Source organism: Rhinatrema bivittatum, chromosome 15, assembly GCF_901001135.1.
Source record: "Rhinatrema bivittatum chromosome 15, aRhiBiv1.1, whole genome shotgun sequence".
In the NCBI taxonomy this organism is placed as follows: Eukaryota; Metazoa; Chordata; class Amphibia; order Gymnophiona; family Rhinatrematidae; genus Rhinatrema; species Rhinatrema bivittatum.
Window position 1 is genome coordinate 27,348,580 of NC_042629.1, and position 26,619 is coordinate 27,375,198.

The 26,619-nt window shown below is 41.9% G+C and overlaps 1 protein-coding gene across 2 annotated transcripts in view; it reads left to right on the forward strand.

The window, feature by feature from the left end:
* PWP2 (PWP2 small subunit processome component) overlaps nucleotides 1-26,619 on the forward strand; it is a 140,510-nt gene that overhangs the window by 46,445 nt on the left and 67,446 nt on the right. For both annotated transcript variants that reach the window (XM_029577740.1, XM_029577742.1), the window contains exons 8-12: nucleotides 1,185-1,328; nucleotides 8,758-8,828; nucleotides 9,288-9,424; nucleotides 13,121-13,269; nucleotides 26,454-26,601. In XM_029577740.1, coding sequence (XP_029433600.1) covers nucleotides 1,185-1,328; nucleotides 8,758-8,828; nucleotides 9,288-9,424; nucleotides 13,121-13,269; nucleotides 26,454-26,601 — 649 coding nt within the window. The remainder of the gene's footprint in view (nucleotides 1-1,184; nucleotides 1,329-8,757; nucleotides 8,829-9,287; nucleotides 9,425-13,120; nucleotides 13,270-26,453; nucleotides 26,602-26,619) is intronic.

A 26,619-nucleotide genomic window follows, 5' to 3' on the forward strand; every position in this document is an offset into this window, starting at 1 on the left:
TTTGTTAACCTACTGATTTACAGATTTAAAAATGGTTAAATTAAAGGAATAGTATAATTGCCATTGCCAAGCTATGGGTGAGTGACCTGAGGCTCTGGGAGATCATGGGGAAAATTTTGAACGGCCTAAATCCCTGTACATTGCAGTCAGTTTTCAAAGGAAACTGGCTGCAATGTTTCCTTTGAAAAATGGAACAGCCTCAAATTGTCTGCACTAAAAGTAACCATTCACTTTGAACCTGATTTGTGTGGGTGGTTGAGCAGGGGCAAAATAGTGCACGTACATTTGAAAATAAAATGTAAGCATGCTGTTATACTTCCCTGACCTATATTCTATAGGCCCACAGGAACACCACGTTTTAATTTGGCTAAAAGTAAGAGTGCTATGGAAATACACGCTTAATTTTATCCAGATAGAGGAGGGTAATTTTATTTATTTATTTATTTAGGTTCTTTTTTTTATACCGAAGTATAGCGGGAAGCCTTCACTCCGGTTTACAATTGAACAACTTCATACATGGAAACTGCACTAACCACATCCTCTGGCAACAAATTCCAGAGCTTAATTGTGTGTTGAGTGAGAGAGAATTTTCTCCGATTAGTCTTAAATGTGCTACATGCTAACTTCATGGAATGCCCCCTAGTCCTTCTATTATCCAAAAGTGTAAATAACCGATTCACATCTACTCGTTCAAGACCTCTCATGATCTTAAAGACCTCTATCTTAATTTAACTGTTTGATTTATTATTTGAGTATATGTTATTGTTTAGTTTTATTGTTATAAGACTAACGAGCATTTTGAGGGTTAGTGGGGTGAGGTTCGTTTATCATATGCTGCTGCTTTTTCCAATTAACTGAAACTTGCTGTAAGAGGCCTATTTTTTACTCTTAGCTGCATGGTGCACAGTAATGTTTGGATTATAGGTTCATTATTAATGAGGTGGTAGCAGTCTGAGATGAGTGGATTGAGTGCTGATTTGGTATTTTCTTTCTGGTGACACATGACTATGGAGAAAACAGGACTCTCAGCTTTTCGGGCACAGTCTCAGACCACTGAATCCCAGCTCGTCAGTACTCGAGGACAGGGAGGAGAGTAGAACAGGCCTTTTATTTTCTCAATTTGTATTTTGTCATTTCCTTTTGAGTATTTATTTACCTCTGACCCTGAAATCTATTTTGTACAGGCATTTCTTTAACAAAGAGGGAGACTTTAATAACTTGACAGCAGCTGCCTACCACAAGAAAATTCACCTCCTGGTCACTGGGTTTGCTTCTGGGATCTTCCACTTGCACGAACTACCAGACTTCAACCTCATTCACTCCCTTAGGTATGTTACCAGTACTGCTTTACACTTGTAAAACTCCCTTAGGTGTGTTACCTGTACTGTGCTCTCCTTTACACCTGTGTAAATCTCCCTCAGGTGTGTATTGCCTGTGCTGTTGCCTCTATTATATACATTCCTACAACTCTCTCACATATTGGAGGGATGAGATACAGGGACTGCAGGCTTCTCAAAGGAAGGGGAATGTGATGCATGGTTTGCAGTATTTTAAGGAAGAAGATGACCTTGCTAGAAGCCCTAGGCCTAGTCCATTTAATCAACAAGCCATTGCACGTTGTAGGCCACATATTCGACTTAGAACTTGCACGCAGACTACCCTGCTGTCCTGGTTAGACTGTCATATGGTACTGTTTGAGCTCCCATCCTGGAAAATCAGAAATGAAATGACCAGAAAATGTCAGACCAACTTCTCACTTAAACCCAAAGGCCTTTCTACATGTCCTTCAGAAAAAGAACAGCTCACCCACCACTTAAGCTACCTCAGCCAATTTTCTGGTTGACACTTCAAATGCAGATCTTAAGAGAGCTATAAATACTAATCAAAAAATCAATCACATTCCTTGGTTTATGCCAGAACTGAAAGATTTAACAAGCTGGTAGAAAACTAAAATGTCATACTGAAATGTATTATGCATGTTCTACTATGTAACCTACTTAACTATTTTTTGATAATGTGGGTTATAAGTATTTTAAATAAATAAATAGCGGAAGTCACCATCACAGTCTGGTCTATCGTAAGGCCATCACAGAAGCCAAAAAGGCCTGCTTCTCAAAAACTATTATCCATGCCAAAAATTTGCCCAGAGAACTATTCCAGACAGTTGTTAAGCTCCTAGGATCTACCCCTCTTCTCTCTCCTTCCCTAATGACAGAAACAACTACAGTCAGCTAGCTGTTATTTCAAGGATAAGCTCTCTTGCATCAGGAGAGAGCTGTACGTAGAAACATGGAGCAAGATGTCAGACAAAGACCATACGGCCCATCTACATCTCTGGCTCTTCTTTATAATCCCCTCATCTCCCTCTAATATCCTCGGAACTTGTCCCATATTTTCTTAACATTTTGTTATGTCATTTTCTGTTTAACAACTTAAGAAATTCCAACTTCTTGACAAGAACAAAAAAAGAAATATAACAGACATTTAAGAATCACAAAATGAAGAATTACCAGAGAGAAGGAAAACAAATTGTGGTATAAAGTCCTCTATATTGGGGGGCACCAAAGAAAGTGAATTCTTAAAAAAAAAAAAAAAAAAAAGTTGAAAATTAAGGAGGATAATTACTTAGAGGAGTAGGGTGGTGTAGGGGGTTTAATTGGACCTCAGAATATGATTAACTCTCAAAAACAATCTTAGCACTCAAGAAGAGACAATTATGAGAGATCCTCTTCAAGGGTTCTCTCTTGATTGACAGTGAGAAAATGGAAAATAGATGGGGGGAATCCCAGGTCCCTTGTTTGCTGGAGGATAAGAAGCCAGCATTGCATCCTTTTGGAGCAAGAGCCTGTGCTAGAGATTACAGGCATTTTTGTCTTTATAGGGGAGCGACTACTCTGAGTCCTCGTCCCTTCGGTAGATCTGTCCTTTCAGCCCAGAAAGTCTCGGAAGGATGCGGACTCTGGGAGCAGAGCACCCCGATCTTCACAGTGAAGGTGTGTGGACTCACCTGTTGGTGCAGGAGATAGCCAGTCATCTATCTCGCTTTTATCAGAGCTGGGTCCAGATCACATTGGACCAATGGGTCCTGGAAGTGATAAGGGAAGGCTAAGCTCTTGAGTTTCTTTGCATTGCTCTGTATTCTTTTATCGTCTTTCTCTGCAACTCCCTACAGAAGAGGGTGGCAGTGGAGATGAACTTAAGGAGGCTACCTGCTTTGAAGGCCATAATTCCTGTTCCTGAATCACAAGAAAATAGGGGCCGCAATTCCATTTATTTTGTCATACTCAAAAAGGAAGGGTCCTTTCAGCCCATTCTGGTTCTCAAGGCATTGGCAGGTGACTCGTTTCCAAATGGAAACTCTGTGCTCCGTAATAATGGCAGTGCAATTAGGGGGATTTCTCACATCTCAGGATCTGACGGAGGCCTATCTGCATATTCCCATCATGGTTCCTGCGGTTTGCTGTTCTGAGTCGTCGTAGCAATTTTCAGGCCCTGCCCTTCAGGTTGGCCACTGCGCCCAGGACTTTCTCCAAGGTCATGGTGGTGGCAGCGGTGTACTTGCAAAAGAGAGCATCCTGGTTCATCCTGTATCTGGACAATTGGTTGATTTGGGCCAAGAGCATAGAAGTGAGTCACCTGGTTTCTCACAAGGTGGTCTCCTTTATGCAAGAATTAGGCTGAATGGTGGACATGGCCAAGAGCAGCTTAAAGCTGTCTCAGGCGCTTGAGTATTTCGGCATTTATTTTGATATGACGCAGAGCAGAGTGTTTCTGCTGGAGAGTCGCATTCAGAAGTTGATTGCTCAAGTTCAAATCTGAGAAGGACTATTTGCCCGACAGTGTGGTCATATCTACAGGTCCTAGGTTTTTGATGGCAGCCACGTTAGAGATTATCCCATGGTCGAGGGCATACATGCGGTGTCTTCACACATGTTGCTTTCCTGGGAGTCCCCACAGTCACAGGACCATATGGTGAGGCTTCACTTGCCATTGGAGGTGAGCGTCCATTTGCAGTGGTTACAAGCGGATCATCTCAGGAAGGGAGTTTCCTTGGAGACACTGAATTGGTTAGTGCTAACAACAGATGTGAGTCTTTTGGGTTGGGGGGGGGGGGCTCAATGTCAGGAGTTGCTAATGCAAGGTCGCTGGAATGCCAAGGAGCGTCAATGGAGCATCATTCGATTAAAAGCACGTGCAGTTCAGCTGGTGTGCTTGAGGTTCGCTGAGCATCTAGAGGCCTGGGCAGTCGAGATAATGTTGGACAATGCGACTACAGTGGCTTACATTAATCATCAGGGTTGAACCAGAAGCCACCAGGTATTGGAGGAGATAGATGCGCTCATGGTATGAGTAGAGCAACATCTTCAAGACATTTCTGCCTCCCACATTGCCAGAAAGAACAATGTAAAGGCCAACTTTCTCAGCAGGCAGAGCTTGGACCCAGGAGAGTGGGAGTAAGTGGACGAAGCCTTTCAACTCATAGTGGTGTTAGGGTCATCAGTATCTCGATTTTCTGGCGACCTCTGGCAATGTGAAGGTTCTTCAGTTGCAGAAGGGATCTGAAAGCTCTGGGTATCAATGCTCTAGTTCAGGTGTGGCTGCAGGGTGTGAGATATGCCTTCCTGTCATGGCCACTGATAGGATCATTCAAAAGATTTTAGGCCAGACCGAAACCATATTTTTGGTGGCTCTGGATTGGCCCGGAGGCCGTGATATGCCAATCTGCAGAGGCTTCTGCACAGTCTTCTCAGACTGCTGCTCAAGCAGGGTATGTTGTGTCAGAACCCGTTCTACACAACTATTCAAGTCAAGTTTGTCTTACGGTTTTAGCCCTTGAGAGGGCTCAGTTATTGAAACGTGGATATTCTGCTGCAATGATTTCCGCTTTGCTCTGGGCTAGAAAATTTTCTACATCTCTGGCTTCGAGTTTGGAGAGTTTTTGAGGCCTGGTGTAAGAAGTGAGATTCTCAGCTTCTCAAAGTGGAAATTGTATTAATTTTGGAATTTTTACAGGAAGGATTCCTTAAAGGCTTGGTCCTTAACACCTTGAAGGTTCAAGTGGCAGTTCTCGCTTACTATAGGGGGCGAGTCAATGGTAGGCCTTTGTCTTCCCATCTAGATGCGTCCCAGTTCTTGAAGGAATTTAAGTATCTTTGTCCTTCCTTGCAGCTACCTGTGCCTCTGTGGAACCTTAATCTGGTCTTGAATTTCTTGGCTGGTCCTGCCTTTTGACCACTATGTGACCTCTCCTTGTGGCTGCTTACCTTGAAGACAGTTTTTCTCATGGCAATCTGTTCAGCACATCAGGTTTCCAAACCTCAGGCTCTTTCTTGCCATGAGCCATTTCTGCTTATGACTCTGGGGGTGGAGTAGCTTCAGACTGTACCTTCCTTTATGCTGAAAGTGGTTTCGGAGTTTCATTTGAATCAATCTATTTCCCTACCCACGCTGCACAGGGAGTATCGTCTTTTGCTAACCTTGGATGTGAAGCAGTGGTAATTGGTTACTAAATCTGTCAGGAAGTCTGATTGACTGTTTGTACTCCATGGTGGAGGTAAACAGGGTGAACTGGCAACGCCTATTGGGTTAAGAAGCCATCACAGCTGCCTATGTGGATGCTGAGATTCCTTTACCTAAGCAAGTTAGAGTGCATTCCACTAGGGCTTAGGTGGCATCGTGGGTGGAGCTTTGTTTATGGTCTTCTGTTGAAATTTGCCGAGCAGCAACATGGGTCCTCCTTACACACCTTTTCCAAGCATTACTGCTTGGACGTTCGGGCTCAAGAGGATGTCTCCTTCATACGTGCAGTGTTGACTGGACCACGGGCAGCCTCCCGCCCTGTTCAGGCATAGCTTTGATACATCCCACTTGTGTGGATTGGCTTGCTTGAGTGCAGAGGAAGGAGAAATTATTACTTAACTGATAATTTCCTTTCCTTTAAGGAAGGCAGGCCAATCCACAACCTGCCCTCTGCTGCCGATTTGCCTTTAGTTCGTCCTTTAGGTGCGGTGAATGCAGATTGTGTTCCTGCTATTTTTGTCTAAGCTCACTGTTTCCAATTGGTTGGAAGCATGAGTGGTTGACAGTTGATAGTCATGTTCAAGTATAATCAGTTTGTCCACAGTTTGGCTTTTTGTTTGTGTGTCTGTTGCTGCTCCATTTAGCTTCTGTTTTTCTAAGGGCCTGTTTCTTTAAGGGTGTAAGGCACTTGCCACTCCAGACCCACTGTCTCAGGCTTATTCCTTCACTCTCATGCCCACAACCACATCCCCTTTCTCATGCTCCAACTCCTTACTCCCCTATCTCTCAACCTCCTTTCTTCCCTTCCTAGGCTCACCCCCTCTATCCTTTCACTTTCAACCTCCTCTCCAACCCACCAGTTCCCTTTTTAAAACTTAATCTCTCAACCAGAGGGTACCTCAGCCATCTGTTTCCCCAGAGTGCGGGGTGATCCAAGGCTGTTGGGGAAAACGGTATCCCATCACATCCTGGAGAGAGGTCAGCAGTCCCACAATGGAAAGCAAATGTGTCATTGTCACTTCTAGACCCAGGCAGATCCCAGAAGAGAAGAAGGAATTAACATGTTCTGTCAGGCTCCATTAGAAAAAAAGAAGAGTGGCATCCTGTCATGCCTGATGGGGGAAGAAGAGAAGTCAGCTTTGTCTGGGCTAAGGTAGTCCACCTTATACCACCCAGGCTGTCTTGCTGGGGTGAAGGAGGAAAGAGCATCATCCTGCCATGCTGACAGGCGACTAAAGAGCCCACTATTGCTGGCTGATAAGAGGAGTTGGCCTGTCCAGCATGTAGGAGGAGTCCGACCGTGTCTGACCAGGCTCCAGTGGAGGAGAAGAGTGTGATATCATGCTGGGCATGGCAGAGGACATTCACCTCCCTGCTCTTCATGACCAACCTATGCCTAGCACTAACCTGCTTCATATCTTTGCTTCACAACTGCACCCAGACCATCTCACTTGGATCAGCACTATCTCAGCCTCATCCTCTCTCCTGTGGAGTACTGCATCCTTTTTCTGTCAATTCTTTACCGACGTGTGGAGCTCCTCCATCTTCCAAGTCCTGTTCTACTGGGATCTAGGTGACATCTGACCAGTAATTGCAATCAGCCAATTGCAGGTTACCCCCCTTAACAGAAACATTGGGGGTAACCTGCACGGAGCAGCAGTTGCTACCATAGGAAACTTGCTGGGCAGACTAGATGGACCAATTGGCCTTTTTCTGCCATCAGTACTATATTAAAATGTTACTATGTGATCCGTCCCAGGAACTTATAATAGATCTTGTGGCTGCAGATACTGTACTTGAAGCCAGTGGATGCGGCCTTCTTGGAGCTGGGCATCTCAATGATCTTATTTTTTTTTTTTTATTTAGCACTAAAAAGTGGTGATGAGGAGCTGCTAAGGCAGCTAGGCAACCCAAATAAATGAACAGAAGTTTAAAAAACTGCACAACCAGAAGATAAAAAAATGTAATAGAGCGAGAGAGAGGATAGGCCTCTGTGCAGAATTCAGATTAAAAAAAAAAAATACTAATGGATTCATGAGGCACATGTGCGAGAACTCCCACACATGCTTAATAGTAAAAGCTGTACTGAGCTAGAGAGATGGGTTCATTCGGATGGCTAATTCATCCTACTGTCTACGGAGAACTCAGTTTACAGTAATCAAACTTGTCTTCAATTCTGTTCTACATCTAAATGGACCCCCCTCTATCTCCAGGCACTAATCAGAGACTGCAAAATTACCTTCTGTGCAGATGATGTCCAGCTGTTGATCCCTTTAGGCCCAGACCCCAACCAAATAATTATCAACCTGAACGACTGGCTGTGACATAATAAACTGAGGTTAAATCCACAAGACACAGATATTGCAGATTGGCAAAACTGATGTCATTTCTATTCAAAAGTGACCTCAAAGTAACTACTCTTCCCCACAGCAACCAAGTTTGGAGACTGGGCTTCATATTGGATTGTCAGCTCACCATTGATAATTCAATAGCTCTGAGTAACCAACTCAGTTTTCTTCCAGTTATGTGACTGCCCTTTCTTTGATAGCCCCATTGGTGCTGTTTTGGTTTTTCTCTTTTTTTTGTTTTGTTTGGGGCAGCCTTTAGCTTGGGCTTCTCCACATGTGAGAACTGCCATCTTGTTCCATTAACAGATGTTCTCTGAGGTCAGCAGGATGTCCATCTTCTGAAAATCCTTCAGTCTCCTCTTGGTGTTGGCTTCTCCAAGTCCTTAGCTCATGGATTTGAGGGGCTCTTCGTGGAATGCAGGTGGATGGTCAGGGGTGCACATGCCCAGTGAGGCATGCTGAAAGCTCCTAGATGCTTTGACGTTGGTTTCATGCCAGGCTTCATCTGATGTCACCCTCAAGTGAGGACGGACATCCTGCTGTCCTCCGAAAACACGTTACAGGTGATCAACTCTGCTTTCCAATGATATTCTATTTCCTTCTTCCTGTTTCTGCTCTATTTGCTGTACTTTGACCACTCCTACTTTATTTACTGTATTTTATTTTAATATTTGCTATTAAACCAAACCTTTAACACACTTTGAAAACGGTATCTGGAAAAGCATGATATAAATAAACGATGATGATGGTTATATGGGGCTTGCAGGCTTTAGAGGAAGGATGCATAAGAGACAGCACAATGCAGGTTTCTTGTTGTGAAGCGGTTGGGTTTGGCATGTAAGACAGTGAAAGACATTTCCTTTAACATTTCTGTTTCTCTTCTGCACAGTATTTCTGATCAGCACATCAACACGATCTCCATTAACAATACTGGGGACTGGATTGCTTTTGGATGCTCAGGTCTGTGTTCATGGGCAGGAGAAAGGAGAGGATAGTTGCCGAATTTGCTTGTCAGAACAATAGCTGCATCTATGTTTTGTGTTGGGGCCACCTGTGAGCTCTTGCTATGAGCCAGCCCGCATGCTGGGGCTTCTAGTGAGTCTGTGCTGAGTCTTCAAGCCTGTGCCACTGGTGATGCTGTGCCCACTACCAAATTTGTGCCACGAGCTTATATGGCAGGTTCACCACTGAACTGGTGAGGTAGGAAATCCCTGAACCTGTGCTGGCTGTGAGGTGTGAGATGAGATGTTCATGGACTGTGTGTGCTTGGGCAGTCACTGAGTCTGCATGTAATTTGTTGAACGCTCCTCTACCTTAGATTGCTTTATAAATGCTAAGTATGTCCGTCAGTCTGCAACCGGGACTCTTGAGGATTCACTGACTCCATTGGAGACTCTGACTGCATCTTTCTGTTGGCAGGTCTGGGTCAGCTGCTGGTGTGGGAATGGCAGAGTGAGTCCTATGTGCTGAAACAGCAGGGTCATTTCAACAACATGGTGTCACTGGCCTACTCCCCAGACGGACAGCATCTGGTGACTGGAGGAGACGATGGGAAGGTGATTCACAGTAAATATATCACTCTCTTCAAGGATTTGTACTGTTGCTTTTTTTTTTTTTTTTAATTTAAGAAAGTTCATAATTCTTCCAACTTGCAGGAAATTTCGCTTTTCAAATTTGTGAGAATAATTTCCTTGAAGACTTAGCTGTTCACCTGTCACCCAACTGGGTGATGTCATCCTGACAATACTGATTGAACGGCATCTTCCAGAGCTGGACATGCGCAGTTGTCCTGTGCTCGCAGCATGTTTCAGACTGTTTTCCACAGTTACCTTACGATGTGACTTATTTTTTTTAATTCATTCCAGTGGTCTACCACCGAAGTACCCTGTTTTAGTAAGATTCTCTATCCCAGCATGCCTCAGTGACTTTTTGTTTTCCTTTAAATTTCTAACTAGTTTTTTGGCATGTTTAGATTTTCATTTTATTCCTGAGTTGAGCCCAGTTTTTTCAAGGCTCTCTGCATTACCTATTTGTGGACATCCCTACTTTTTCTTTTTCACATTTCTTTTTTTATTTCTATTTTTTTTTTTTTTGATGTTGGATAAGAAGACCAGCATCTTCAAAAAGTTCCCATATTGCAGTCAGATGTATATCGCTGACCTCTATGCCGTTGCCAAACAGACTCTATCCGGTTGACTAGCAGACTATATCTCCTTCTGTTATGCCCAGGCGGGACTGCATCTTGGGGGTCATGTCAAGGCTCATTTTCTCAGAGCCATGGTAGCGTCTGTGGCCCACTTGCAAGCAGTTCCCGTGGAGGAGATCTGCAAGGCTGCGATGTGGAGTTCACCACTGTCTGGATAGGGATGGCTGTCGCGATGGTAGGTTCGACCCATTTGTCCTTCACAGCTTATTTGAGGTGAGGAACCCAACTCTCCTGTCCTACGGCCCGTTGTTTGGGTTCAGGCTGTCTCCCCCTCTGTTACCAACAGCACCGGTGGTGGTGTGTCCGTTGACACCTAGTTTGGTGTCCGTTCGTCCCTTTTTGTGTAGGGGAGCAGCCTGTAGCTAGGGCTTCACCCATGTGTGAGGAATATCATCATGTTTGTCCTCGGAGAAAGCAGAGTTGCTTACCTGTAAAAGGTGTTCTCTGAGGTCAGCAGGATGTTGGTCCTCATGAAACCAGCCTGCCACCCTGCAGAGCTGGGGGTTCTCCTATATTTTATTTTAATTATAATTCTGTGTTACAAGACTGGAGAGGGACTCCGTGTGGATGTGTGGTTATAGGGCATTCTATCCCTGCTCAGTGTGCCTAGTGAAAGCTCTAGAAACTTTGACATAAGTTTTCCGCATTGGGTCTCCATCTGATGTCACCCATGCATGTAGACTAACATCCTGCTGTCCTCGGAGAACTGTTACGGGTAAGCAACTCTGCTTTACATATAAGTTTGTTTTATCGTCTCTGTCCACTTTATGGGCAGGGCAATTTTCAGAAGCCATTTACCTGGGTAAATACTGACAAGACCCAGATAAAGTGGCTTTTTGAAAACTGTCCACCCTCTGTGTGGCTGCATTACTTTTACTTGCATTGTGCGGACATGTTCCTGGGGGCGGAGTTAGGTTAGGGAGGTAAAAAGCATAATTTTGCATTTTCAAAACTACATGTGTTTTCTGCAGAAAAACCAGGTGTATCTCTCTGCTGATACTTTTTTTTTTCTGGGAGAATTTTCAAAGGGAAAGTATGCCTATACTTTCCTTTTATAAAGTGGTGCAAAGCCTGTGGGTAAAGTTACCTATGAACTTTGCTTTAACAGGCAGAGGTTTGAAAATTGCTCCAAGAATGAGCATTTACACAAAGTCACACAGGGTAGAAACATTTCAGGAAATGATTTGGGGGAGAGCAGGAGATTTATTTGCCGGGCATTTTTTTTTTTCCCTCAAACAGCCTAACGCACCCAAAGAACATTGTACCTAATTTTAAAAAGAACTTGTCCTTTTGTTAATTACTGTCTGGTATAGAGGATCCATGGAATTTGCACCGCAATGCACGTAGATTTGAAAATCCAATCTATATGCATAGCTTTCCAGCCCCATCTTCTCCCTGCCTCCAGGATTGCCATCCATCAATCCAGTTAAAATATGTGTAATGTGAAACTCTGCATATACTTTTAGCCGCACTGAGAGACAGCAATTTTTAATCGGGGATTCATGTGTGCAAATGGCTTTGAATATTCTTTTCAATGAGCAGAGCGTGAATGGGAGGAGTTATTTTTAACGAAGAGGGTGTGAGCAGGAGGAGTTTAATGGGTTGGGTGAGAGTGGGAAGAGTTTTGTTTTTTTTAATGGCTAGAATGTGAATGAAAGGAGTTTATTTCATGGAGAGAGCTTGAACAGGGGGAATTTATTTAGAGGCGAGTTTGAAAGCTGTTTCTGTTTTACATATGAAAAAGGGCTATTTAAAAATTTCCCACCCTCAATGTGGATGAAAGTATGCATATTGTTCACAGCCTGCGTTTTTACGTAGATAAGGCAGAGGCATTCTTGGAGGCTATGGTAGTTCGGGAGAGGCAGTCTCCGCATGTGCTACAATTTCATAACCATGCTTTTCTTTTTTGGTGGGAAAAAATACCCCAGAAAAAGCAGGTGCATGTAAGGGTGTTGTGGGTTTTGAAGAGCGGGTCCTGGAGGTGGTGGACTGGAGCTCTGGAGAGCTGTTTTAGCTGTGAAGAGTTGAGGAAGCTGCAGTATTACTTTCTCAAGTGTTATGGGCTGGCTACTCCCAGCCAGGCCTCTATTGCCTTTATGTAACCCCACCCTGTCCACCCGGCTATTCTTAAGTGAATGCCAGCTCTTTGCTGGCACATCTCCTGAGCCCCTGTTGCTGGGTTTGAACCAGGCTGCACTAAGCTTTTTGTGAGGTGAACTGGATCTCTCCTCAGTTTACCAGGTAAGGGCATACTGTATCTTTATTACTTTGTGAGTCAGGAAACACAAGCTTTGTTCTTTTTTTGTCTTCTGTATTAAAGAACACCAACTAAAAGCACAGCTAGTATGTTTTTTTTGTTAGACCCTGATGAGGCAAATCTTTGTGGGTGCTTTTTCCTGCAGCAGTAATCTAAGCAAACGTATGTGCAGAAATTTGCTTTGATTTTGGTGCAAATGTTGCAAATAACTAAACACAATGGGTATTTTCTATTGCCCCTTTTTGACTAGGTTGAGGACTTATTTTGGCATAGAGAGTAATGTTGAAACAGAGCTTCAGCACAGCATCATTTTATGCAAGACGCACTTATAATTCCTTACTATGCCTTTCCTTTTCTTGTTCTTTTTTTCTTTGTTTTGGGGGGGGGGAGGGAGTAGTAGTTTGACTTCACTCTATCTCACATTTTACTGGTGTATTTGTGATATTTTTTCTCCTGCCTGGAGAGCTGTAAGCTTGCCTTGGGCCACCAGCAGGCAGCCTCTAGTCTAGATCACATTTGCACTGTGAGAACCTTTTGATCTTTGCTGCTCAGCTTTCAGACTCTGTGTGTGTGCTGTTGGGTTTTGCTATCGTGGTGCCTAATGAATAAAGGATTGAATCTTTGGCCATGTGTGTTATGCAGCACACACATTTTGCCTGTTGTGTCCTTTGCCAGGTGTTTGTTACACAGTGGATATATGTTTAGTATCTTTAGCCAGATTTTACACACAGCATACACTGGTAACATACTTGTGATTTGTGTCCTGAGTCATTTTCTCCTCTGCCCCAGGTGAAAGTCTGGAATGCCAGCAGTGGGTTTTGCTTCGTAACCTTCACTGAACACACAGGCAGTGTCACTGCGGCAACCTTCACCTCCAACGGCTTTGTGGTGGTCAGTGCCTCGTTGGATGGGACTGTGCGTGCCTTTGATCTGCACAGGTAATATTCTTCCCCTTTCTTCTGAGGGTCTCATTGAGAGAAGGGAGGATGAATTTTTTTTTTACCTTGCATTGGTTGGGAGAGGGCAAGTTTGTTTTAAAGCTTCCTATGTAAAACAGCTGAGCCAAGCAAATATCCCTTTTAAGGAAACTATCAAACCCTGAGCAATTTGGAATATAGATTTCAAGGCACAAGCCTTGTAATAATATAACCCAAAGGGTATCGTCCTTAGGTGACCCAAATATAACAAAATGGTTACCACCAACACGTGACCTCTCCTGATAGTTGTCTCAGTATTCATATCTATATTTTTTCTGGTCCAGCAGTGTAACTTAAATCTTTAAAAACCTCATAGCTCATCAAGGAAGGAGAGTAATGGAATTCTAAATCTTTAAAAATTAAAACAGCGCTGCATTCATTGAATAGTGCTGTAGCCGTGTTAAGTAGCAGTAGTGTAAGAAAAAACTTTTTAGAACTTGAATGCAAGTGAAGCATGGATATATTAAAATAATAAAAACCCCACAATAATATCAGAAAAAAGGTGTAAAAAAACAACCCACCAACAAAAAACCTCTTATCCTATATTATAATTTGCAGTCTATATTTTCTGACTTAACCTAAACAAGGTTCTTTGTCAACAAGCAGGGCTGAAAAATAGCCTTGACATATGGGTGATGTCATCCAGCGGCGCTGAATGGAGCCATCTCTCTATCTCGGTGAAGTTTTACTACTGAGCATGTGCTGGTGTTCCCATGCCTGCGCTGCTCATGAGCCCCTCCGTCTTTTTCTGTCTGAGCTTTTTCATGGACATGTACCATCTTTCTCTGCTTATCTTTTCAATTTATCTACTCTTCTAGTATTTTTCCTGCTTCTTTTTGTGTTGCCTTAGCAGGCCCATAGCAGTACTTTTCAGTACTATCTATATCTATCTATCTATCGGATATTTATTTTCTCCAATGTATATACCACCCAATTCACAGAAACTATGGGCAGGTTTACAATAAACTAAAACATAAAAATATATAATAAAGCCAAAACATATAAACAAAACATAACCTAAGTAAAACACCAAAATATAAACATAAAAAAATACCATGTAATTAACAAAGTAAATATAAAAATACAAGTAAAAACAAAAACAGGGAATGGAAAAATCCCAGGAAATCTACAATATCTACAGAAACTCACTTTATCATTCATGTGATAAAGTAAAAACCATGCTTTAGAATGGTTATGGAAATTTTATAAAATCAGTAGTAATGTGAATTTGATTAGATATTGAATTCCACACAATTGAGTGCCTATAATAAAAAGCTTTTTTCCTAGTTTCAATTACTGTTATCTCTTTAAGTAAGGATACACACAACTAATTTTCCTGAGAGGGTTGTAAGTTTTTCAAAGGACCATAAACAGAGGGGCAATCTGTTTGATATTTTGATTTAAATGTAAATATTTAAAAGCTAAAGTAATCTTAAAATCTATCACAAAAGAAATAGTAACCAATGTAAAGAGTTTAAAACAGGAGTAATATCCCTAGCTTTGAATCCTTGAAGGATGCGTGCAGCAGTATTTTGGATAACTTGCAATCCATGCATCTGAACTTTTGTTACACCTGAATACAAGGCATTACAATAGTCTGGCCAAATTGTAATGATGGAGTGACTTAGGAGAGCTAAATTTTCCTAGGACAAATAAGAACATAAATGCCTGATCTCTCTAAGCTGTAGAAAGCAAGAACATACAATCCTGGAAACTGGAGGCTGAAATATTAGTTCAAATCTAACACAACCCCCTGTATTCATACATTTTGTGGCAAAGGAAATTTAAGAAATAAAATTATCAGTAGTGGATCTTTTTTATCCAATGAACTTCAATTTTGGTTGTGTTAACGTACAGTTTATTAACTTGAAATTTCTCTTAATCACTGATTCAAATTCTGAACTTGATCTGAATGAGAAGAACCCAGTTCTCAGGATAATTGAAGATCATCAGCATACATATTAAACTATAGGTTCAATTTCTTGATTAATTTACATAGGGTTGAACATAAATTAGGTGACCGTATAGATCCTTGTGGGACACCCCATTTTAATTCCAAAGGATCTGAAAGAAATGAAACTACTTTTACCATTAGCATTCATTTTTCTAAAAGGATTGGAACCATCCCTCCAGTTCCAATGTATTTTAAATAGCTCATCCAACTGTTGTCAAGGGTATCAAAGCAGCCATTAGCTCAACAGAAACAACAGAATCCACACTTTTTTTTTTTTTGAAACTTTTATTTATGAAGTTTTTAACATTACAACCATTAAGCAACAAAATATAAACTCACATGTAGTCATAATCTGAATACTATCCCCCCCGTCCGCTATGCCCCCTTGACCAAGTTCGTACATTTTCGTACATTTGAGACATTGGATACCAGGAAATCAGTATGCACCATAGAAGCAATACATAATCAATACAGGATATCATGGAAAAGAAGCATCTTGAATAATACCATAGAGGAGTAAACGAACAAAATAAAGGAAAATGCAAGTAAAAAAAGCAAGTCTCACTCAAAACCCCCCGAACAGGGGGAGGTAAAGAATACACACGAAAAGTAAAAGGCAAGATGGCTGCCAGATAGGACGCCAAAGAAGCGAGCTCCGTGGCGTTTTTCAATTTTTGACTAATCTCGAATAGAAAATGCCTCATACCAAACGTAAGGGGAAAGTTCGGGGGGTTTCAACGAGCTCTCCGAGCCGAGATCCTTACCAGCCGCGGATTGAGGGCTTCTTTGCTGGAGCAATCGGGACGCCAGTCGGGCGGGTCGCTGGAGAGGAGCCCAGTGAACGAGCAGGCTCCCCCTTGACCCCGGATGTGACGCTGAGCCCTGGCGAGCCGACTAAGCCTGCACACCCGAAGGGCACAGCTGACTCTACACCCGAGGAGGCCCAAGACGTTTTAAATTTTGCGCCTGTGGAGCCTATACGGGTGAACCTAGGGGTGGAAGGAGAGGGTATGTCCACCCTTCAGGGAGAGGAGTCCAGCGTGCTATCGGAGACGGGTACTGGAGGAGAGCAGGGGACCCGAATCGCGGATAGATCAGCGAGGAACATCAGAAGGGCAGCACTACAGGAGAGGGGTGAGTCAACTAATTAATATTGAACAACCTGAGGACGTAACCCTTGGAAAAGTATGGTATGCACTAAAGGCAATAAACACTGCTTTGAAATCGATAGCCCTTTCGATGTCTGAAGTAAAACTGCAAACGCAAGAAAATAATACAAGGATTGGGACTTTGGAAGTTAAGATTCAAGATCATGAAAACAGATTTAAGAGAATGGAGTCTTTGCAACAAGACTTTGTAAAATCAGAAACTGCTACAGAAAGAAGATTGGAGAAAGTGGAGAATAGTCTTAGAATGTTAAATTTAAGAGTGATTAACTTTCCAGTAGTGAGGTTAATTCCTCCATTAGATTTATTTAAAACTTACCTGAAGGAAGTTTTAAAGATATCTGAAACTGCATTTCCTGTGTGTACTAGGGCATACTATCTGCCCCAAGGGGCTCCTCAGGCTGCACAAGATAATTTACCAACTATGGACATTTCTGAGATATTGGAATTGTCCATTGAGACAGAGGTCAAAGAAAGGAAAGTATTGTTAATATCTTTTGCGTTCCTATCAGACCGCAATTATGTGTTGAAAAAGTTCCTAAGGAATAGAACAGCTTTATTTTATGGTGCAAGATTGTGGATATATCCCGATATAATTAAAATAACTCAGCAACGTAGGAAGGAATTTCTTATTATGAAACAGAGGGTACTAGATATAGGTGCCCGATATGTTCTAAAATTCCCTTGTAAATGTTGTATAAATTACCAAGGGAACAATTATGTTTTCTTTGACCCTAAACAACTGAGGGATTTTCTATTGGGACACCCCTCTGAAATACCTGTCGTGTGATCGGCTAAGTTAATAATGGTTGCTCACCTATCTTTTCCACTTATTAATGCATATATATAAAAAATGTTGTTCAGTTCGTTCAATTTAGTTCTTGCCTCAGTAATTCTTATATTTAGGAATGTATCTGGATGGTAATTTACCTTTTTTCTTTAGTTAGTACTTGGTAATCTATCTTATATTTGATTCCAGATTATGTACTGTATTTCTTTAAGAAAGATTCATGATGTTAATTGTGAAAAATTTGAAAACAGAAAATAAAAAAAAAAAAAAGGTTTGGAGGAGAAGTCCATTACCTGCTATTAATCAAGTTTATTTTATTTATTTATTTATATTCTTTTATATACCGAAGTATAGCTGAGTGCCTTCACCCCGGTTTACAGTGAAACAACTTCATACAGAGAACGAGTTATAAGTTGAAAGCAATTACAGATAATATAAATATAACATCTCGGCAAAAGCAGAGTAGAACAAGTTATCAGGATACAAATTATAACTTAATTAGAAAATACTTGTTAAAGAAAGCAAGAAGTAGGATTCACGATGAAAACTAAGATTTATCATATCAGTCTGTGAATGATTGTCTAAACAACCATGTTTTTAGTTCTTTTTTGAAGGTTTTGGAGTCTCTGATAGAGCTTAGGTAGCCTGGGATAGAGTTCCATACTATCGAGAAGGCTCTATCTCTAGTAGCAGATAGTTTCGCAGATGACAGGGGGGGAATGATTAGAAGTAGTTTGTCAGAAGATCTTGAAACACGGGGTGATTTGTGAATTGTGATCATGTTGTCCAGAGAGGAATTGTTGTCTTTGTAAAAAGTTGACTTAGAAAATAGCCACTGCTATTAATTACTAGCATCTGCAGCATGGGATAGACTTAGTTTTTGAGTACTTGCCAGGTATTTATAGCCTGGATTGGCCACTGTTGGAAACAGGATGCTGGGCTTGATAGACCCTTGGTCTGACCCAGGATGGCATGTTCTTATGTTTAAAATGATAAAGGGGATTGGAACAATTCCCCTATGAGGAAAGGCTAAAGAGGTTAGGACTCTTCAGCTTGGAGAAGAGACGGCTGAGGGGGGATATGATAGAGGTCTGTAAAATGAGTGTATTGGAACGAATGAATAGTTTACTCTTTCAAAAAGTACAAAGAATACACAATGAAAGTTATTAGGTAATGCATTTAAAACTAATAAGAATGAATCATTTTTACTCAATGCATAATTAAGCTCTGGAATTAGTTGCCAAAGGATGTGGTAAAATCAGTTAGTGTAGCTGTGTTTAAAAAAGGTTTGGACAAGTTCCTGGATAAAAAGTCCATTAATCATTATTAAGATAGAGAAATCCACTATTTGTTTTTGGGATAAGCAGCTTGGAATTAATTCTCCCTTGGGATCCTGCCAGGTATCTGTGATCTGGATTGGCCACTGTTGGAAACAGATACTTGACTTGATGGACCTTTAGTCTGACCCAGTATTGGAAATCTTATGTTCTTATGCTCTTATAATGTCTGGATTGTTTCAAGGTTACTGATGGCTTCACTGTTCTATGCAGATGAGGTTGTGGGGCAAGCGATGCTGTTTATTGATTATCTCAGATTGGACACATCAGAAACATTCATTGTAAAATTCCAGTCTAGATATATGCCCATCTGGGAGTGTCTATTATGAGTTTGTTTTATTGTTCTGAGTAGATGAAGAAGGTGTGTCAGCATCGTTTTCCGTATGTGATTGCTTGGTATAGAAGTATTCCTTGAGTCGGAGACAGCGAAAATAGGATTCCAAAATCACCGCAGAATTGTATTATCTGTATAGATTTGGTGGGGCAGATGGAGAGTCCCTGTGAAAGGACACCTTTCTCTGCTTGGCTGAGTGTGTGGTTGGATAGATTAGTAATTGTGTGGCTTGGGGTATCCATTGAATGACCTGGTGTGGTACATTGGAGACTGGATAGTTTTACCTCTTTCTTCTTCTTGAGTGTGGTGATATGTTTGTGGTAGATGGCTTGTTTCTTGTTAGAGAAATCCTGTTCAGTTGGAGAGTCAGTGGTATGTAGATTCCTCAGGTGGTGGTCCAGATCTGAAAGTTCTTTGTTGGTTTGGCTCTGTCTGTTGATTAGGATGGTGTTTAGGTGATTTAATAGTTTCTTGGAGAGATCTAGCACACTGTGTCTCTTTAAATTGTATGGTATATGGATTTTAGAGGATTCTTTATCCTGAGTCCTTCAGAGGAGATGTCTTGATGTTTGCATTTAGGTAAAAAGAAGATACCTGTCTGTATCTGAGCAAGTTTCTTAATAAGGTTAATGGATTTCCACTTCATATGGCTGAATCTTGTGCCTTCCATGTGGTAAAAACTCTTCAGTTGGATAGCCATGTTAGTCTGGTGTAGCATCTGATGAAGTGGACACTGTCCTCCAAAGCTCATTCTTCAATAAATTGGTTAGTCTATAAGGCACCACAAGATTCCTGTCATTTTTTTGCTACACAGACTAATGATTATCCCTCTGAAGATTTTTGTTTTGCGATGATCTAGAGGAGCTGGCAAAAGGGTTGGGGTAACTACAAGATTCCGAGACTTCCAGAGGACAGATCAAAGGGTTCCTCACATGCTCTTCCGGCCTGGAATAAATTCCAGGATTCCAGGAGATATAAGGACGGAAGAAATGCTTGTAGTCTGAGGTCTCAAATCTCTGGCATCTATCAATCCTTTTGTTCTAGAAAGGAAGTAGGCCCTTAGGCTATGGCATGATTGGCGCAGCCAAGCAAGCGAACTGGTTAGGCACATGCAGACTCGCTCAAGCTGGGACAAGGTCTGAGCTTCACCTGTATCAACTCCTTTACCTGCAGGTTGAGCTCTTTGGTTCTAGGGCCAGCAGGAGTTAGGTGAGAGTCCTGAAGGGAGCGGCTGGCAAAGTCAGGAAACAGGCCAAGGTCAGGGAAAGTGGAAGTTTGCAGCGAAGATGAAGGCCCGGCGTGCCGTTCCCTTTTTGCCACAAACAGCGCGCCAGGCCTTCATCTTCGCTGCGAACAGAGCGCGTCCCATGTGCCATGGGATGTGCTCCATTCGCGGCATGCCAGGGTCTCCTCTGCTATTTTCTGCCATGCTGAGATGCCCCCACTCTCGGGATGGCCGCTGTCCGTGCGCTTCCGGTTTTGGAGGGAGGAAATTGGCAAGGCGACGGTGAAAATCTGCGGGAAGGGCAACGAGGGAGGAAATCTGCGGGAAGGGGGAATTCTGTGCAAATTCTGCATTCCGCAGTAGCACAGAATTCCCCCAGAAGTAGCTTATGCAGATATCTGGGGAATTTTTGAGGGTTGGTGCTCAGGAGGCGTCTTACACTGTGTTTGGCATTGGTTCAGTAATTCTGAATTATTTATTTATTTATTTATTTTACAGGAAATGCTCTCAAAGGGTTTGGCCCTCAATTTTTGAAGGTACAAATCACAGCACTTTTATGCTATAGGGGGCAGGCCTTTCTCTTTGCATTCTCATTTTTTAAGGCATGTTAGTCCTCTGGATGTCCCTGTTCCATTTTGGGATTTTAATTTGGTATTGTCCTTTGCTGGGTTCGCAGTTTGAACTATTCAAGATATTTCTCTTAAACTGCTTACATTTAAAGTGTTTTTTCTGGTGACAACTTATTCAGCACAAAGATTTAGGAGCTAGGCGCCTTTTTTCAAGCAATTTTTTGGTTGATGACAAAGGACAAGATTTGAATGGTGCCGTCTTCCATTTTCATTTGAATCAGTCTGCTTGCCTTTGTTTAGCAAACATTAAGATTTGTGAGAATATAGTTGGTTGTGAGGAGAATTCTCCGATATCTCAAAAATACTAATGCATTCAGGAAAACAGATCTGTTTGTGCTATATGTTCGTGTACGAAAAGATGAGGCAGCTACTAAAGCTACGAAAGTTCGTTGGATTAAAGAGGTTATTACTGGAGCCTATGTGGATTCAGATAAGGCTTTGTTTAAGCAAATTTGGATACATTTCATATGAGCACAGGCTACTTTATGGGCTAAGCTACGGTTGGTCTGACCTCTAGAAATTTGTAGAGCAGTGACCTGGTCATCTTTGCATACTTTATCTAAGCATTATTGCTTAGATGTGAATATGGGAGAGGAAACTTCTTTCACTTCAGAGATCTTGAGAGCAGGTTTGGCAGTATTCTGCTGTATTCAGGAGTAGCCTTGGTACTTCCCATTTGTCTAGACTGGTCTGATTGGATGAAGAGAGAGGAGAAATTATTTCTTACCTGATAATTTCCTTTCCTTGAGTCCAGTCAGACTAGTCCAGGACCCTTCCTGTCCTGCCAAACTTCTGAAACTTTCAGGTAAGGTCAATTACATCTGTGATTTTTCTTCTAAACCGGTGGAAAATTTACCATATAATAGTTTATATTTTTGGGAAGCCCTCTGGCTAATAAAAAAAAAAAAAAAAAAAAAAGGAAAAAGAATAATGAAATTTGTTTAAAATGAAGTTGTCCAGAGTTTGTTACAGATACTTGCAGGCTAAGTTCAGTACGGATGCAAATAAGGAGTGACAACAGTGAGCCTGTGGTCTCTGTTTCCATCTGCTGTTTGGCGTGTATAACCCATTCTTCTGGACTGGTCTGACATGTTTAAATGAAAGAAAATTATCAGGTAAGATCTAATTTCTCCATCCAGGCAGTAACAATCTCATTCATCTCCATTTTATTTATTTCAAAAGTGTATATTCACTTAATCCACTGTTGTTGTTGGTTTATAATCAACGTATATAAAAAAAAATAATTCATAAAATATTAAGTTAGAATATAAATTACAACCATTATTATGGGAAGTCTGTTAGTGATAGAAAGAAGTTTGGGCACTTAAATAGATATATGATTTATAAACTGGTATTCTGTGGGTGGCCCAATTAGAAACAGAATACCACTGGGCAGTACACATTCACTCTGGCAGCTTATAGATAACCTTTATTATTGCTTTATAATATACAAGCCGTTAAGCCCGTTAAAACGGGCTACATCCCTCTGTCTCTCACCTCCCCCTCATTCTCTCTCCCCTCACTCTTCACCACCCCCTACCTCCCTCCCTCACACTCACCCACTCCTCCCCACCCTCCCTCTCCTCTCACTCAGTCCCTCCCTCCCCTCATCTCACTCACTCCCTCCCTCCCTCTCACTCATCACTCAGTCCCACTCCCTCCCTCCTCTCACTCAGTCCCACTCCCCCCTCACTCAGTCCCCCTCCCTCTCACTCAGTCCCACTCCCTCTCTCCCCTCCCCTCTCACTCAGTCCCTCCCTCTCTCTCAGTCAGTCCCTCCCTCTCTCTCTCTCTCCTCCCTCACTGCTGCCGCCCGTCTTCGCCGCCGCCGCTGCGGCCCTGTCTCTCACCTCTTCCTCATTCTCCCTCTCCCCCTTCCACTTACTCACATCCCTGACTCTCACCTCTCCCTCATTCTCACTCTCCCCTCACTCTTCCCCACCCCCTACCTCTCTCCCACACACTCACCCACTCCTCCCTCCCCCTCACTCAGTCCCTCCCTCTCACTTAGTCCCTCCCTCCCAGTCCCTCCCCCTCACTGTCCCTCCCTCTCACTTAGTCACTCCTCCCACTCTCTCTCTCCGTCCCTCCCACTCCCTCCCTCCCTCTCAGTCCGTCCCTCCCTCCCTCGCTACTGGCCGCTGCCGCCGCCCGCTGCCGCTACCGCCGCCGCCATGTTTTTGTTTCTTTTTTTGATGCTGCCTAAGACCGACGTGCTCGCCCACACATGCGCAGGAGGGCTGCTCTCTACTGCGCATTTGCGGCACGTCGGTCAAGCGTCGTTTATCTAGTTAGATATGTAATGGTTCACCACATTATACGGATGCACAACTTGTGCTTAATTAAATGCCTACAGTTTCCTTCCATCTTACCCTCTTCAAATAGTGTCCTGTGCTATGGCCAGTGGTCCAAGACTTCTCTGGATGACTCTCTGGAATTGGAGTCCACCTCTGCATTGCTTGGTCTCCTTTCCTTCTGGTCTCGAGTGTTGGGGTTAGGTGTGCCAAAGTTCTGCTCTCAGCCCTCTTTCTTTATAGAGCTCCGGTCCATAGACTTGTATGTTTCTAAATTGATTGGCGATATTTTTCCTCTCCTGAGCTTTCTCCTTAGAATCCTTCCATCCTCTCTTATCCCTATGTTGAGTGAGACATAACTTGAAATGAGCACTGGACGTAACTCATTCTGAATTTTGGGAACAGCAGAACTGGGTCAGACCAAGGGATCCATCAAGCCCAGTATCCTATGTCCAACAATGGCCAATCCAAGTCAAGTGCCCAAATATCAAATAGATTCCTTATTGATTAATAGCTGTTTATGGACTTCTCCTCTAGAAACTTATCCAAACCTTCTTTAAACCCAGTTACACTAATTGCCATAACCATATCCTCTGGCAATGAATTCCAGAGCTTAACTACATGTTACGTGAAAAATAATTTTCTCCAATTATCATTTTGGTTGCCCTTCTTGTTGCCCTTTTTACAGTGCAACTATATCTTTTTTGAGATGCGGTGACCAGAATTGCACACAGTATTCAAAGTGTCATCTCACCATGAAGCAATACAGAGGCATTATGACATCCACCATTTTATTTGCCATTCCCTTTCTTTTTTTTTTTTTTTTTAATTTTTTGTTTATTCATTTTTAAATTTACATATCAGGAACCATCTTGAATGCAGAATATTGTATAAAGCGAAGGAAATTACAAATCTCTTACAAAAAAGAAAATCAGGCAAAGTAGTTAAGTATACTTCTACATTTTAAGTCCAAAATATGGAGGATCCAAGTCATTAATTACAACTTAAATAGAATTAAAGAAAGAATAGGAAACCTGTTGGAAGCAACCTTTTGGGGTCATATCATAAGAGAGAGAGAACAATCCCAGACATCTCGGGAGATTCAGAAAGTCTAAATTAAGTGATATTACTGTTAACTTTTACTTTTGTCACACAGAAATTGCGTTAATTGAAGGGGGGAATAAAACAGGTTAAAATTCTCTTTATATTTAATATAGCACTTGCAGGGGAATTTTAACAAGAAATAGGCCCCAATTTGTAAAACCTGGGGTCTAAGCAACAGGAATTGCTTCCTTTTCTTTTGTTTTATCTTAGACACGTCAGGGAATATCCTAACCTGCATATTCATACAGAGTTCTAACCGATGTTTGAAAAAAAGCTTTGTAAGAGACCACAAAAACAACGCACAAACTGTTTTTAGAGGGATATGAATATCACAAATACACAAAAGCCGATATCACCTCCGATCAATATTCTATTAATTTTCCTAACATTTTTCAAACAGGAAAAATCTCTCAACATTGAAAAAACTATCGAATGCAATTGTTTATCCACCAAGGCAAAAGAGAATTTTTAGGGGAAGAAGAGGAAGGCTTCATACAATTTCATATCATCGCATCCAGCAATGTATGGCATTTTTAATCATAAACCGACCTCCTCCAACCCGTGAATATTTTTCTATTTTTAACGTGATTAAATTTAGTGAAAAATAACTTAAAACTTTTCCTTGAAGTTATTTCCACCCACAATTGGGCTTTTTTTAACCTTCTCTTTTTCAAGAAGCACCAAAACAATTCTCAATAACGCCGACACACAGTTCTCTCGCATCCAATCTTACTGCAGGGAACTTCCCTGTCACTTATCTGTGCACGCTCTAGATCTCAAATCCATGTCCGTATCCCGACAAGGCCTCGTTTCGAATCGTAGATTCTTCATCAGGGGACAGCAGTTCTAATCCAAAATTTGAAAAATGTTCGGCGTCTTCACATACTTTAAACCGCCAAATTAATGGCATCATTAATCTGAGGCAAAGGAAAAGAAACTGACTTTCCTAAAGTCATAGGGATTATCAGTGAGAGAAGCAGCTTTCAAAACCTGATGATGAGCATTCTGCCACTCTGTAATCAGTAGGTTGCTACTCCTCTCTGTAGGAGCTGCTAGAGCCACACAGTTCAAACACTGAAAGAACTGGAGCACACCTGGAGAAGAAAATGGTGTCAGTGTCCTCTGCACACCTTAAGTAGTGGAAAGAGAATAGCACAGACAGAGTTAGATCTGTGACAAGGTAGTAGGCAGGCACAAATTTGTCTTGGTAGAATGCTTTTCTTACAAATATAAATCAAAACAATGTATCCAGACTGGATGGGCCAAGTGGTCCTTATCTACTAATATTTCTATCTACCAACAATCAATATTATTTATATTTATTTATTTAAGGCTTTTCTTTACCGACATTCATCAGGGACATCCTGTCTGTTTACATCAAAACAAGGGAGAAAAACATAGAGAAATCAGTTACAAAAAACAGGGAGCAGCAAACTGGGAGATGCGAACGTAATATGTATAAAGGAAAGGAATAGAGGCATAAGAAAGATATCATAAAAGCTAATACAGAGGCTTACAACGGAAGAATATAACAGTAGAAAACTGTATGCAAATCATGTATCAATGTCTTAAGAAGCGTAAAGCAGAGGCAGGTGACAGGACCTTCAATGATGTTGTGTAAAGAAGCCGGAATAGGTGGGAAGTATAAAGGGTGGGCAAGTTGAATTAGCTGGTGATAGTCCAGCGGGGATTGAGCTGCGCGGGGTTAGGGGTAGGCTTCCTTGAATAACCATGTTTTGATTTTTTTTTTTTTATTTTTGTGCGCATTGTTCCAGTCTGAGTTCAGGCGGCATGGAGTTCCAGGCATAAGGACCAGCACTGGATGTGGCACGCTCTTTGTCTTGTTAAAGAGCCTCCTGTTTGTACAGTGTCAAAGGCTTTACTGAAATCTAGGTTTACTACAGTCAGTATCTCCTGATTTTGATTTCTGGCCACCTTGACAAAGAAAGAGATTAGATTTGCTTGATATGATGTTCCCTTGGTAAATCTATGCAAAATTGCATGCTGTAATAAAATAAAATGTATACGAGAAACTGCGCTGACCTTTCCTGTGGCAGCTATTCCCTTTCATCCTCCACCCTTGAGGTCAGGTTAAAAGGCTTGTAGTTTCCAGCTTTCTTCCTAAAGAGGGAGATATTTTTATAGAGATTTCCGCATGTAAAGACAGTAAAACAGATACCAGAAACAGATTTTACCCACTTCATTCCTGTCTGGGTTGAAAGGAGTCTCCATTTTTCTATCTGAAATCAGTATCTGGTATATTTTATTTCTGGTATAGTTTGAAAATTTTTTTTTCTTCCTGCCCATTCTAGGTACCGAAACTTCCGTACCTTTACGTCACCACGGCTGACGCAGTTCTCCTGTCTCACCATAGATGTGAGTGGCGAGATCGTGTGCGCTGGATCCCAGGATGCTTTCGATGTGTATGTATGGTCCATGCAGACTGGGCGACTCTTAGACGTAAGAAGCTAAGCACAT